This window comes from Hypanus sabinus, unplaced genomic scaffold, assembly GCF_030144855.1.
Source record: "Hypanus sabinus isolate sHypSab1 unplaced genomic scaffold, sHypSab1.hap1 scaffold_470, whole genome shotgun sequence".
NCBI classification, from domain to species: domain Eukaryota; kingdom Metazoa; phylum Chordata; class Chondrichthyes; order Myliobatiformes; family Dasyatidae; genus Hypanus; species Hypanus sabinus.
In genome coordinates, this window is record NW_026781342.1 from 143,400 (window position 1) to 157,760 (window position 14,361).

At 39.4% G+C, this 14,361-nt stretch overlaps 1 protein-coding gene across 1 annotated transcript in view; it reads right to left on the reverse strand.

Moving 5' to 3' along the window:
* LOC132389102 (proliferation-associated protein 2G4-like) overlaps window positions 1-14,361 on the reverse strand; it is an 81,419-nt gene that overhangs the window by 38,228 nt on the left and 28,830 nt on the right. Inside the window, exons 4-5 of the mRNA XM_059961537.1 lie at window positions 12,602-12,668; window positions 4,951-5,043 (exon numbers count right to left, since the gene is read on the reverse strand). Coding sequence (XP_059817520.1) covers window positions 4,951-5,043; window positions 12,602-12,668 — 160 coding nt within the window. The remainder of the gene's footprint in view (window positions 1-4,950; window positions 5,044-12,601; window positions 12,669-14,361) is intronic.

Below are 14,361 nucleotides of genomic sequence, written 5' to 3' on the forward strand. Positions count from 1 at the left end.
CTTATACACACTCGAAATATAGTACAGTAGTACATACATATATATATATATAGAGAGAGAGAGAGAGAGAGAGAGAGAGAGAGAGAGAGAGAGAGAGAGAGAGAGAGAGAGAGAGAGAGAGAGAGAGAGAGAGAGAGAGAGAGAAAGAGAGAGAGAGAGAGAGTAGTCTAGTATAGCTTTCTGTGTTTTTTTTATTACGTAGTTCGGTCTAGTTGTTTGTATTGTGTCATGTAAACCACGGTCCTGAAAAACGCTGTCTCATTTTTACTGTACACTGTACCAGCAATTATGGTCGAAATGACAATAAAAGTTGACTGGAATTGACTTGACTTGAAATGAAATGACTCTATTACTGCTATCTGAATTATATCTGTTTTTCTAAACAGGTCTATCAAACATGTACATGGTTACAATTTTAACTGTCCTATTAATACCATTGCATCTGTACATACTGATAAAAGTCTTATTTTTCTAAGAAATGTTTCTCTTTAAACATTTCAAAACTGAACTATGCTCCTTCCTTCATTATAATGCAAAGAACAGTTATTGCTTTAGCTGTCCAGTCCTTAAATCTGGCATCCAGTTTATTTGGTGAAAAATCTGAGTCACATGCACATGCTGATTGGCAAAAGGGATACAGAGCTGCAGACAGGATCTCGTCCCATGATCCTTTCCCTTCTCCAGCTCTGTATCACTTTTCCAACTCTTAGCTTCACCCCACCCCCTCTGGTCTTCTATCATTTCGCATTTCCCTGGCCCCTCCTACTTCCTAATCTCTCACTATCTTTTCTTTCGGCCTGAAACGTCGACAGTGCCTCTCCCAATAGATGCTGCCTGGCCTGCTGCGTTCCACCCGCATTTTCTATGTACCTTTGTAGGTTGTTATCAGCCAGAATTACTTGTATGGGGATGGGAAGTACCCGCTCCTCGAAGCTTTTCCATTGAACGTCGCATGGTGGGTTGCACCAACATATCACAGCTCTCAACTGTGATAATCTCTAAGAGAAGGTAGGCCCCTTCCCCCTTTTCCTTGGCTAACTGCAAAGTTTTGAGATGAACTCTAGGCCTTTTACCTTGCCATATATATCTTGAAAACATTTTGTTCCATTCATTGAATTGATTCTGATTAATCTCTATTGGTAGGGTCTGAAACAGATATAACAGTCTGGGCAGTATATTCATTTTAATAGACTCAATCCTTGAACTGAGACTGAAAAAAGGAATCAGGCTCCATCTTGCCACATCTTAATTTTTATATATAAAGGCTGATAATTACATTCTTACAAATCTAAAAGATTACAAATCTTTTGGCATAATGATTCCCAAATATTTGAAAGACTCTGTGTGTCATGCCCAGAGATATCTACTTTCAATTTCTCTTGGTGGCCCATAGTTAAATGAAAGTAATTAAGTTTTATCTACGTTGACCCAATTGACCATATTGTTCAAAGAACTGAATCAATTTACATTAAGATATGTTGGTTGCCCTAGATAGGTCAAAATGTCAACCGCATAACAAGCCAACTTATTGTCTGTCCCTTTAATAATAACTCCCCTGATATCTTCATTTTGTCTGATGTATTGAGCTAATGATTCCAGATATAACGCGAAGAGTAGTGGTGACCATGCACAACCCTGTCTCGTGCCCCTTTCTAGGATAAAACTATTTGATAAATATCCATTGATTTTTAATCCCAGCAGTAGGGTTTTCATATAGTGCTGTATAGTTTTAATAATTGTGTCATGAAAAACAAATCTATGTAAAACTCTGTAAAAAAAATTCCAATTAAATAAATCAAATGTCTTTACAGCATCCATGCTTAACACCACTGCTTCAATTTTATTTTTTTGTAGAATTTCAGAGAATTTAAATGATGTGCCATTAAAATACAGATTCTCCCCGCTATCCGAAAGTACAGTATTCCTATTAAACCGTTTGTAAGCCGAAATGTCGTAAAGCGAAGAAGCAATTAGCAATAATTTATATGGGAAAAATTTTTGAGCGTTCCCAGACCCATAAAATAAGCTACCAAATCATACCAAGTAACACATAAAACCTAAAATAACACTAATATATATTAAAAGTAGGAATGATATGACAAATACACAGCCTCTCTCTATATATATGAGAAATAGCGTATGCAGAGTGTAGTTTCACTTACCAGAATCGGGAAGACAGCGAGCACACTGGAAGGTTCACGCATTTTTCTATCATACAGTTCTTTGTAAGCACTCAAAACATCTTGCAAACCTGCCCTAAACCCATGTGCCCTTTCAAAATTAAAGTCATACTTTTCTGCAATCATTACAGCACTGTCAATCGCAGCAAAAATCTCACTCAGTTCAAAGCTATGTCGGCTTGATGCTGAGATGCTGAGTGTTTGTTTTGCTGAGAGCAAAACAAACACTGAACGCTTTATTCGCTTTTTGCCACTCTCGCTGCTCGGGGTGAGCACTGCCTCTGTAACGGCTCACTGAAAAACAAATGCAAAATGCTATTTTCCTTCTCTCCACTCTCGTTGCTCGGGGATTGTGCTACCTCTAAAACAGCTCGCTGCAAAACAAACGCTGAATGCTATTTTCATTCTTTGCCTTTTTTCTCATAAAAGCTAAAATTCTCTCCGGATTTCTTTCAGTTAGCGAAAACAGGTACTAACATAGGTTTTTTGTAAAAGCGAAGTGGCGTAAAGCGGGCATACCTGTAGTTGAAGCAAGGTATTGTAAAATGCCGTATTTTTTTTATCCTATCCACCTAAAATGTCAAGAACTGATACACTTCTTTAGGAAAAGGCAATAAATATATCATTTACCAAGATAAAAATGAACAAAACATTAATCACAATTGCCTAATCACAAACAAGTGAAAATTGAAGATGCTGGAAATCGAAGCAACACACACAAAATGCTGGAGGAACTCAGCAGGCCAGGCAGCATCTATGGAAAAGAGTACAGTTGAAATTTTGGGTCGAGACTGGCAGCACTGGAGAAAAAAAGATGAAGAATCAGTCAGAAGATGGAGGAAGTGGAAAGAGAAACTCAAAGTGACAGGTGAAACCAGGAGCGGAAAGGGTGAAGTAGATAGCTGGTAAGTCGATTGGTGAAAGAGATTCAGGGCTGGGGAAGAGGGATGTTTGATAGAAGAGGACAGATAACCAGAAAAAGGGGAGAGGAGCAATGGGGGGGTGGGGTTGGTGGTGATGGCACACAAGGAGATAAGGTGTGTGAGGGAAAAGGGGATGGGTATGCTGACGGGAGACATTACCAGAACATCGAGAAATCGAGGTTGGAGAATACCCAGGTGGAATATAAGGTATTGTTTCTCCAACCTGAGTGTGGCTTCATCGCAGCAGTAGAGGAGGCCATGGATAGACATATCAGAATGGGAATGGGAAGTGGGAAGTGGGAGGTGGGAGATCCCTCACAGGTGCTCAGTAAAGCAGTCTCCAAATCTGCAGGTCTCACCAATATAGAGAAGGCCTATAGAACACCACAGCAGTGTTCAGCCTACCATGTTGTGCTCACCCATATAATCCTTAAAAAAAAATACTAAACCCACACTACCCCATAACCCTCTATTTTTCTTTCATCCATGTGCCTGACCAACAGGCTCTTAAATACCCGTAATGTTTTAGCCTCCACCACCATCCCTGGCAAATCATTTCAGACACTCACAACCATCTGTGTAAAAATCTTACCCCCAATATCTCCCCTAAACCTCACTCCCTTAATTTTGTACATATGCCTTCTGGTGTTTGCTATTGGTGCCCTGGGAAACAGGTACTGACTATCCACCCTATCTATGCCTCTCATAATCTTGTAGACCTCTATCAAGTCCCCTCTCATATTTCTACGCTCCAAAGAGAAAAATCCCAGCTCTGCTAACCTTGCTTCATATGACTTGTTCTCCAAACCAGGCAACATCCTGGTAAATCTCCTCTGCACCCTCTCCATAGCTTCCACATCCTTCCTATAATGAGGTGACCAGAATTGAACACAATACTCTAAGTGCGGTCTCACCAGAGATTTGCAGAGTTGCAACGTGACCTCTCTACTCTTGAACTCAATCCCCCTGTTAATGAAGCCTAGCATCCCACAGGCATTCTTAACTACCTTATCAACCTGCGCAGTGACCTTGAGGGATGTATGGATTTGAACCCAAGGTCCCTTTGTTCATCTACACTCTTAAGTAACTGACCATTAATCCTGTACTCAGTCTTCTGGTTTGTCCTTCCAAAATGCATCACCTCACACGTATCTCAGGATTGAAGTCCATCTGCTATTTTTCTGCCCAACTCTGCAGCCTGTCTATATCCTCTCGTAAACTTCGACAACCTGCAGCTCCATCCACAACTCCTCCAATCTTCATGTCATCCACAAACTTATCCTTCTGCCTCTGCATCCAGGTCATTTATAAAAATCACAAAGAGCAGGGGTCCCAGGACAGATCCTTGTGGCACTCCACTAGTCACTAATCTCCAGGCAGAGTACTTTCCTTCCATAACAGCTCTCTGCTTTCTTCCTGTAAGCCAATTTTTTTTTTATCCAAACAGCCAAAGTTCCACTTAACATCTTGACTTTCTGGATGAGTCTCTCGTGAGGGACCTCACTTAGGAGTGTCTGGGGCCCTGAATAGTAGTAAGGGAGCAAGTATATAGTCCTGGATCATCAGATTGAATGCCACAGATCTAACCTGCAACAAACGATGAAGCTTGTACTTCATAAACTGATTTTATTCAGCTAACTGATCTGCTATATGTTTATGTTTGTTCTACCCGCAGCTTCAAGTGGATGGTTTTGTAATTATATAAATTCTACTAGCATATACCGGAGGGCAATCCAAGATAGGACAAAATTCGGACATTTCAGACTGTTTCTATATACTGTATACATTCCTGTTCACATCATGTAATAATTGATAACTTTTTAAGCTGTACTCTTTGAGTCACCTACCTCATTGCCAGGTTTTATTAATCTTAAAGCCACTTCAGCACAGTAATGTGCAGCTTTGATAACGTCAGCTTTGCGACCAGACACTGGAATATCCTGCAGGATAAAACATTTCAATTCAGAAAAATAAGAAATTACAATTTAACAAAACATATTATTGACATATATACATAAAGTAATATAGAAAATCATGCTATGACAAACTATACTGGTGATTGCTTCTTGGATTAAGAAATCTGAAGACTGGATCTGTGACAATTAACCTTTTGGTTGTTACTGCGTTTACCCAGACAAAATAAGTACAGAAAATGTTGGCAAAACTTTTGTTTTCCTCCCATTTACAAACACATGAAAGGTTTAAAAACTTGATTTCAGTTCTATTTATTCCTGCATGCAGATACCAGTGCCTTTCTTGTATTTTCTGTTTTTATTTATTTCTATAATTTGCAATTGATTGCTCTTTCTTGATACTGAAAATAGACCAGTGAGATCAGGCTATGGTATTCTTGTTTCTTTTCACATCTCAAAAATGTGTTCCTTGATACCCTAACCGACCATTGTAAATTATCCCTCCTTCCTGATGGCAGAGGGGAAGAAGCTGTTCCTGAATCGCTGAGTGTGTGTCTTCAGGCTCCTGTACCTTCTCCCAGATGGCAGAGGGGAAGAAGCTGTTCCTGAATCGTTGAGTGTGTGTCTTCAGGTTCCTGTACCTCTGCCTGATGGTTGCAAACAGAAGACGCCATGTCCTGGGTGACTGGGGGGGGAGGTCCTTAATGCTAGATGCTGTCTTTCTAAGGCATTGATCCCTGAAGATGTCCTGGTTACTGGGATGCTAGTACCCAACATGGAGCCAACTAAATTTACGACCCTCTGCAGATGATGAGGCAGACAATTAAAAAGCTCTCCACAGCACATCCGGGGAAATTTGTGAGTGTCGTTGGTGACATACCAAAATCCCTTCAACTCTTACTGAAATATAACCATTGTCATGCCTTCTATGAAACTGCATTGAAATGCTGGGCCCAGGACAGATCCCAAGAGACTGTGACATCTTGGAATTTGAAAACGCACCCCTTTTCCACTACTGATTCCTCAATGAGGACTGTTATGACTGGTATCTTACTCTTTTAGAACTCTTTAATCAATTCTTTGGTCTTACTGATTGATAATGGGTGCAAGATTGTTGCTGCAATACCACTCAAACAACTGAGATATCTCAGTCCTCTCGTCACCATGTGAAATCCTGCCAACAACAATTGTGTCATCAGCAAATTTATAGCTGATGAGTGAATCCACATGTAGTGATGCATGCACTAGACCAGGGGTGGCCAAATTTACTTAATGTAAGAGCCACATATGATTATCTTCAGATGTTTGAGAGCCGCAAGACATGAACAAAATTTACACACATATTTTTATTGTTACATACAAATCTTGTTACAAAAATTTTATATGTCAAAAAATACATGTACACAATAATATTTATTCATGCATGTAGTTTCTTAAACTTTTAATTTGTATTAGTTTCAGTAATCATAATGTACAAAATGTTTTCAAAATCCTTACTGATGATTGTTTTAACTATATGGAGCATATTTAATACAACAATGAACTACGGGAACATTTAAGAAAATATACAAATTTGCATTTCAGTAACATGGGATTAGACTGCCAAAAATAAAAATAAAAGGGAAAAAAACTGAGATATTTTTAATGATATTTATTTGTCTAAGTAGACTTACATTCATCAAGAGCTAAGCTGAATGCAAGAGAATTCTTTACATCATTTTGCCTGCAACATCAGCACTGATCTGGGAGATACGCCTCTCTGCAGTGTGGCGTGAAACTGGTGTTTGTGCTATCAGTCGCTGAAGATTTGTGTTATTTGGATCTAACACTGTAACAACTTCAGCTACATTCTTCTTAATAAATTCGCCATCAGAACATGGGCGTTTAACACGAGTATTCCATGACATAACAAAACTAGCTTCAGTGGTTGTATCAGCTTCCTTACTGAACATTGTCAACAGTTTCTGCAGGCTATTTAGAGATGATTTTAACACAGTTAATTTGTTTTTCCGTAATTCGGATTTACATGGATAATCAGCCAAAAAACTTTTGTGATTTCTATTCAAATTAGAGATTTGGAGATTTTTTCTCTCTTCCAGAAAAATTTAGGCCAATTAGAAGAGTGGGCTGAACGATGGCAGATGGAGTTTAATGCTGTTAAGTGTGAGGTGCTACATTTTGGTAGGAATAATCCAAAAAGGACATACATGCTAAATGGTAGGGCACTGAAGAATGCAGTAGAACAAAGTGATCTGGGAATAATGGTGCATAGTTCCCTGAAGGTGGAATCTCATGTGAATAGGGTGGTGAAGAAAGCTTTTGGTATGCTGGCCTTTATAAATCAGAGCATTGAATATAGGAGTTGGGATGTAATGTTAAAATTGTACAAGGCATTGGTAAGGCCGAATTTGGAATATTGTGTACAGTTCTGGTCACCGAATTACAGGGAAGATATCAACAAAATAGACAGAGTACAGAGAAGATTTACTGGAACGTTACTTGGGTTTCAGCACCTAAGTTACAAGGAAAGGTTCAATAAGTTAGGTCTTTATTCTTTGGAGCATAGAAGGTTGAAGGGGGACTTGATAGAGGTATTTAAAGTAATGAAAGGGATAGATTAAGTTGATGTGAATAGGATTTTTCCATTGAGTAAGGGAGATTCAAAGAAGAAGACATGATTTAAGAGTTAGGGGGCAAAAGTTTAAGGGTAAACCGAGGAGGAATTTCTTTACTCAGAGAGGGGTAGCTGTGTGGAATGAGCTTCCAGTAGAGGTGGTAGAGGCAGGTTCGATATTGTCATTTAAAGTAAAATTGGATAGGTATATGGACAGGAAAGGAATGGAGGGTTATGGGCTGAGTGCAGGCCAGTGGGACTAGGTGAGAGTAAGCGTTCAGCACAGACTAAAAGGACCAAGATGGCCTGTTTCCGTGCTGTAATTGTTATATGGTTATATATAGTTAAATTACTGGCTTTGTGATGACTCAGTGACACATTGCAGATAAAACACAAAGGTTTACATCCTTTACCGGTGAATGCAAAATCTTCCTCCCACTGTGGCTCAAAATGTCTGTTTTCATCTTCATATTTTCATTTCATACAATTTAATGACACCATTTTTCTTCACAAAATTTTCACAAACACTTGTAAACAAAACTTGTATCAGCAATGTACCAAATAAGTCTGCACAATTCAGCACCCTGTATTACACAGCATTAACGTGCATGACTTGTGTTAGGTCAGGCCTAGACTCACTAACTCTTTGAGTGCCAAACGATGTAGATCTATGTCTGCGCTACTTTCGCTTTTAGTACCCAATGACGTAGATCTACATTTTTGAAACTATTTTTGAATCTATATTTTGAGACTCGCGACTCTATCTTCAGCAAGACGTAGCGATTCTCACCAACTCTTGAGAGATGAAATTAAGTCTCAAGGGATTTCCCACTGTTCTATTTATCGCCAAAATGCTTTCCCATTCACTTCTACGCAATGGTAGCACAACATATTTCCGTGAGTCGCACATTGAATGCCAAAGAGCTGCATGTGGCTCGCGAGCTGTTGTTTGGCCACCCCTGCACTAGATAGTCATTGTGGAGAACTTACTGGAGGTACAGTCCTTTGCACCCACAGCTGGCAATTCTTAAAATCCATTAACTGTCCTTTAAAACACAGGAAATCTGCTCTGTGCAAATTCTGGCAACTTTAGTCAAGACAAAATCCCATGTGCAGCTTCATCCACTGAAACAACACCTCAATGACAGAGTTTGTGAATTATGTATAACAGTTTCTAATAAACACTGTGTATCATCTATCACCCATTACATTACCCTGAAAACCTATTTATGGCAACATTTTAGTTTTGGTATGTGGTCTGTGAGAGCACCATGGTGCAAATATATCTTTTTTGTTTGGTTGTATCTGTACATGTACAACCAAACATGTACATTTTGGTTGTACATTTTTGGTGCACGTAGTGTTAGTCTTGATCAAGTCAAGTCACTTTTATTGTCATTTAGACCATAACTACTATGTACAGTACATAGTAAAAATGAGAACGTTTTTCAAGACACAGTACAAAAACTGGACTGAAATACGTAAAGAACAACAGAGAGGAAAAAAACAACAACACTAGACTACAGACCTACCACGGACTGCATAAAGAAAAAAAAACAGTGCAGGCATTACAATAAATAATAAACAGGACAATAGGGCAGTAAGGTGTCAGTCCAGGCTTCGGTATTGAGGAGTCTGATAGCTTGGGGGAAGAAACTGTTACACAGTCAGGTCGTGAGAGCCCAAATGCTTCGGAGCCTTTTCCCAGATGGAAGGAGGGAGAAGAGCTTGTATGAGGGGTGCATGGGGTCCTTCATAATGCTGTTTGTTTTGCGGATGCAGCGTGTGGTGTAAATGTCCATGATGGCGGGAAGAGAGACCCCGATGATCTTCTCAGCTGACCTCACTACCCGCTGCAGGGTCTTGGGATCCGAGATGGTGCAATTTCCGAACCAGGCAGTGATGCAGCTGCTCAGGATGCTCTCAATACAACCCCTGTAGAATGTGATGAGGATGGGGTGTGGGAGATGGACTTTCCTCAGCCTTCGCAGGAAGTAGAGACGCTGCTGGGCTTTCTTTACAATGGAGTTGGTGTTGAGGGACCAGGTGAGATTCTCAGTCAGGTGAACACCAAGAAATTTGGTGCTCTTTACGATCTCTACCGAGGAGCCGTTTATATTCAATGAGGAGTGCCCTCCTGAAGTCAACAGCCATCTCTTTTGTTCAAATTAAGAGACAGGTTGTTGGCTCTGCACCTGTCCGTTAACCGCTGCACCTCCTCTCTGTAAGCTGACTCGTCGTTCCTGCTGATGAGACCCACCACGGTCATGTCATTGGCGAACATGATGATATGGTTCGAGCTGTGTGTAGCAGCACAGTCGTGGGTCAGCAGAGTGAACAGCAGCAGACTGAGCACACAGCCCTGGGGGGCCCCCGTGCTCAGTGTGATGGTGTTGGAGATGCTCCTCCCAATCCGGACTGACTGAGGTCTCCCAGCAGGGTCTTGATATGCCTCATGACGATCTTCTCGAAACACTTCATGATGAAGGATGCGACTGCAACAGGACGGTAGTCATTTAGGCAGGACACTGAAGACTTCTTTGGCACGGAGTCGATGGTGGCAACCTTGAAGCACATTAGAACGGTGTTGCTACTCGGGGAGATTTACAGTCGGCTTTCCTTTTCCACGAGGGATTGTTTCCGGGACCCCTCGTAGATACCAAAAAACATGGATGCTCAAATCCCTCATTCAACCTGTCTCAATGCTGTAGACCTTAGGACCCAGTGGAAACCCACACCTTATTTAACCTGTCTCAGAGTGGTGGACATTAGGACCTGGCAGTAGAGCTCCGAAATCTGCAATGTTTCTGTTCACGGAAATAATCATGATCACAACTGAAAATATAGTGGGAATAATAAAGCAATCGGAAAGAGTTGAAATACCACCAATCATTGGAAAAGCGTTAGGCTAGGTCGGTCAACGATCCGAACAATTTTAAAGGATAAAGTGAGAAAGGCCCTGCCCTGATGAAAGCTACAATTATTACTAAGCAAGGCAGTGGTTTAATTATTGGGTCTTGGGATTTTGGGTTTTTGATTCTCCACATCAACCCCGCACAGATGGAGAGCGCACTCAATAGCGGTCTGTCACTGGATCAAACTTAGGAACTTCCATTTTTGAGCCCAGCACTGAAACATACATTCTTAAGTGTTTTATATGCATAGAAAGGTAAAATATATACTATATACTAAGACAAATGTTTGACTGACGCTAAATACCAGATGTACCTGTTCCAACTTACTAAGAGAACTTACAATTTAAAAAAAATCCCGATCCACAATAACCCATGCACATCCTCCCGTATACTTTATATCATCCCTATATTACTTATAATACGTAATACAATGTAAATGCTATGTAAAATAATTGTTTATACTGCTTTGTTTAGGGAATAATGACAAGAAAAAAGTCTGTACATGCTCGAACAACAATTGCTGGAAGACATTTCCAGGTATTCTCGATTCATGCAAGCAGAATTCACAGATAAGCAGGGCCAACTGTATTTAAAGAATATGTGTAGATACAAATTGGTCAGAAGGTTCGTTGTTGATTCTTATGATAAATTAATTTGCTTAGAAAATTCATCTCTCTGACGATCACTGTTTTAGAATTCTCTATCTATTCAGCAATGGAAATAGAGTCACTGAAATAGTGCATCTGTCATGATTAAATTGAATGTTAGGTAACAAAGATCTTGCTTCCTGAACACTTTTAATTTAATCATGAAATCACCATGAAATTTCCCAACCACACACCATTGTTTTGAAATCACCTATATTTGTTAATTCAATTCAAAATTCAAGACAATTAAAATCTTACCAACAATGTAAGCTGAGAATTTTTTTTTATCTTGTCCAGGCAGATGCTGCGCAGGTTTTAGAAAGGCTATGAAAGCATCACACACACACTCACAGACACACACACACACACACACACACACACACACACCATTCTATGCACTGCATTTGTGATCACATTGATGTGCATGCTATATGCACATAACATACTGTCTGTACTTATTATAATGAAGTAACGGTAGTTTCAGGAGATTAGTGATAGCAAAATGTCTCACCAATGTTGCAACATTCTGTTATATTTGGGGTGAATATACACTTAAATCTCAAAAATGGAGCTTGACTCTTCTTATTAAGAAAATTTATAAGCTCTACTTTGTTTGTAAAATTGGGGACCAAGACAAAAACTGGGCTCCTCACATTTGTTGTTAACATGCACTGTCAACCTTAGTGCTTGGCTCAGAGGTATTCAGAAATCAATGCCATTCACTGACCCAATGATATGGCGAGAGCAGAGTATCATATTACAGACTGTCACTTCTGACTAGTGTTTCTGGTTTGTTAAAAACAAAAAAAGCCAATGAATGCCCCAAACTCCTTTCAGCCGTGAAAGCTGAGCTACGTGACGATATTTTTCCATACCTGAGTCCTGGAATCTGGAGGAAGCAGGTAAAGAGTCATGATGCACAAGCCAACAATGGAAAACAACACCGACACTAATAAAGATTTTTAGCCCTTTATGTCGATAACTCAATCTGAATTAAATGACCTGGTCAGAGATTTGGATTTGTCAAGGCAAAAACAGATTTACCGAGTTCCAGGCACAAAAGTTTCCATGAAGGATTTCTATATCGGGGGTAGATGTTTTCCAGAATAACTGATGCTCAAGATTACAAAATGTATTTTTGTTGGTCCATAAATCAGAGGTCATCAATGATAGGCAATCTGAAAGGCCTATTAGTTAGATTATTAATAAATTATCCTGTGATTAGGGTAGGCTATTTGATGGTAAACACAGGCTCTTATCTATTTTTATTCACAGATTTCCAAAAGAACTCCCTGTAAACAATAAAGAACTCTTTTTTTTTAGTATATGTTCTTCAGTCTTTTCTGCACAATCTTTCATATAATTATTTCACAAATATATACAATATATTGAAAAACTTAATTTCTTACCTTACTACCAACAACAAAACTGTGTGCTACATTAGCAATGAATCCATCCACATGAATACCCAAGTCACTGTAAAAGAATTAAAGTGAATTTAAGATCTGCTTAGGCAGAGAAGTACAAAAAATTGTGATGTGAAACGAACCGCACTACAACAATATAACTGTATTAAACTTAGTACAAATAATTAGAATGACTAATGAAAAATAGCAGAAATTGGCAATTGTAATATAAAAATAGTAAGAGGCTACCTAAAAAATAGATAACAAAAGAAACAATGTTATTACAAATTCCATACAATACCTCTTTCCTAATTAAAATGTTTTTATAACACAGTGAAAAATTGTAAATTGTACACAATACTCAAGAGTATGGTCTTAAAAGTAACATAGACAATTCTGGAGAAATTCAGGTCAGGCAGCACCTAAGGAAAGAAATAAACAGTCAACTCTTCAGGCCGAGATCCTTATTGCATCTGATAATCTCTGTGCTTATGGTATCAAAGTACCTCGTAAAGTGCCTTATAAAACCATGAAATCTCCCTATCTTTGATGTCCTCCTCTGCTGCTCTAGATCCAATTCACAGATCAAAGAACTCCTCTGTTGCCCAATAAACTACAATAAACCGATGTCCCAAACCCTTCGATGTCAAGGAAGAGATGAAGAAGTTGTTCAATATACAAAACATCCAAAATACTGCTGGAGCTGTGTTTGGTTCCCGTCATCTTTAAATAATGTACAAACCAGCAGTTATCTGTCTCCACAAATGGAACTTCCCAAAAAAATTAAAGATCTCTGGATTTAAGGACTACAGGTCACAAACGACCACATTGATTATTTTGTAGACCAGTGATAAAGTTTAAGGGAATTGGGGGAATTCTCAGATTCCTGCAAATAATGGGTTAAGTACCGACTGTGTCTATTTTGTTTGTATAATGTCTCACAGCTGCTTCTTTGGAGCAAGATAAGGGTTGAAGTTCACATAGATCCACATAAGATTTCTCCTGATTTTTCACACCTTTTGGTTTAGATAAAAGGCAGTACCTGAAGGAAATCAGACAGGACATTACTTTCTTAATTAAAGCATAAATTAGTGGATTGGTAGTAATTATTTTTGTATTAAGTTTTTACTCCAACAAACTAGGTAGGACATTCCTTTCTTTAATTAAAGTGGCTGGAGTGTCTATCAAACTGATTGTTCTTTTGTAACTGTTACAGTGAACAGTGAACTTCTTTGAACCACCAGAGGGATGAGATCGCTTCTGCCAGCTGAGCTCGAAGAAATAAACTGGTGAAAGTAATCACGAGGAAATCTGCAGATGCTGGAAATTCAAACAACACACACAAAATGCTGGTGGAACACAGCAGGCCAGGCAGCATCTATAGGGAAAAGCACTCTTGACGTTTCGGGCCAAGACCCTTCGTCAGGACCAACCGAAAGGAAAGATAATAAGAAATTTGAAAGTAGTGGGGGGAGGGGAAATGCGAAATGATAGAAGACTGGAGGGGGTGGGGTGAAGCTGAGAGCTGGAAAGGTGATTGGCCAAAGTGATACAGAGCTGGAGAACGGAAAGGATCATGGGACGGGAGGCCTAGGGAGAAAGAAAGGGGGAGGAAGGAAGCACTAGAGGGAAATGGAGAACAGGCAGGGTAATGGGCATATATACGATAAGTAATGACCTTTTTGTGCTGTCCTTATTTTATCCAGTAAATTTACGTTTACATCAATGTTTCATTTTTTTATGCCAACACCTCCAAAGCACTT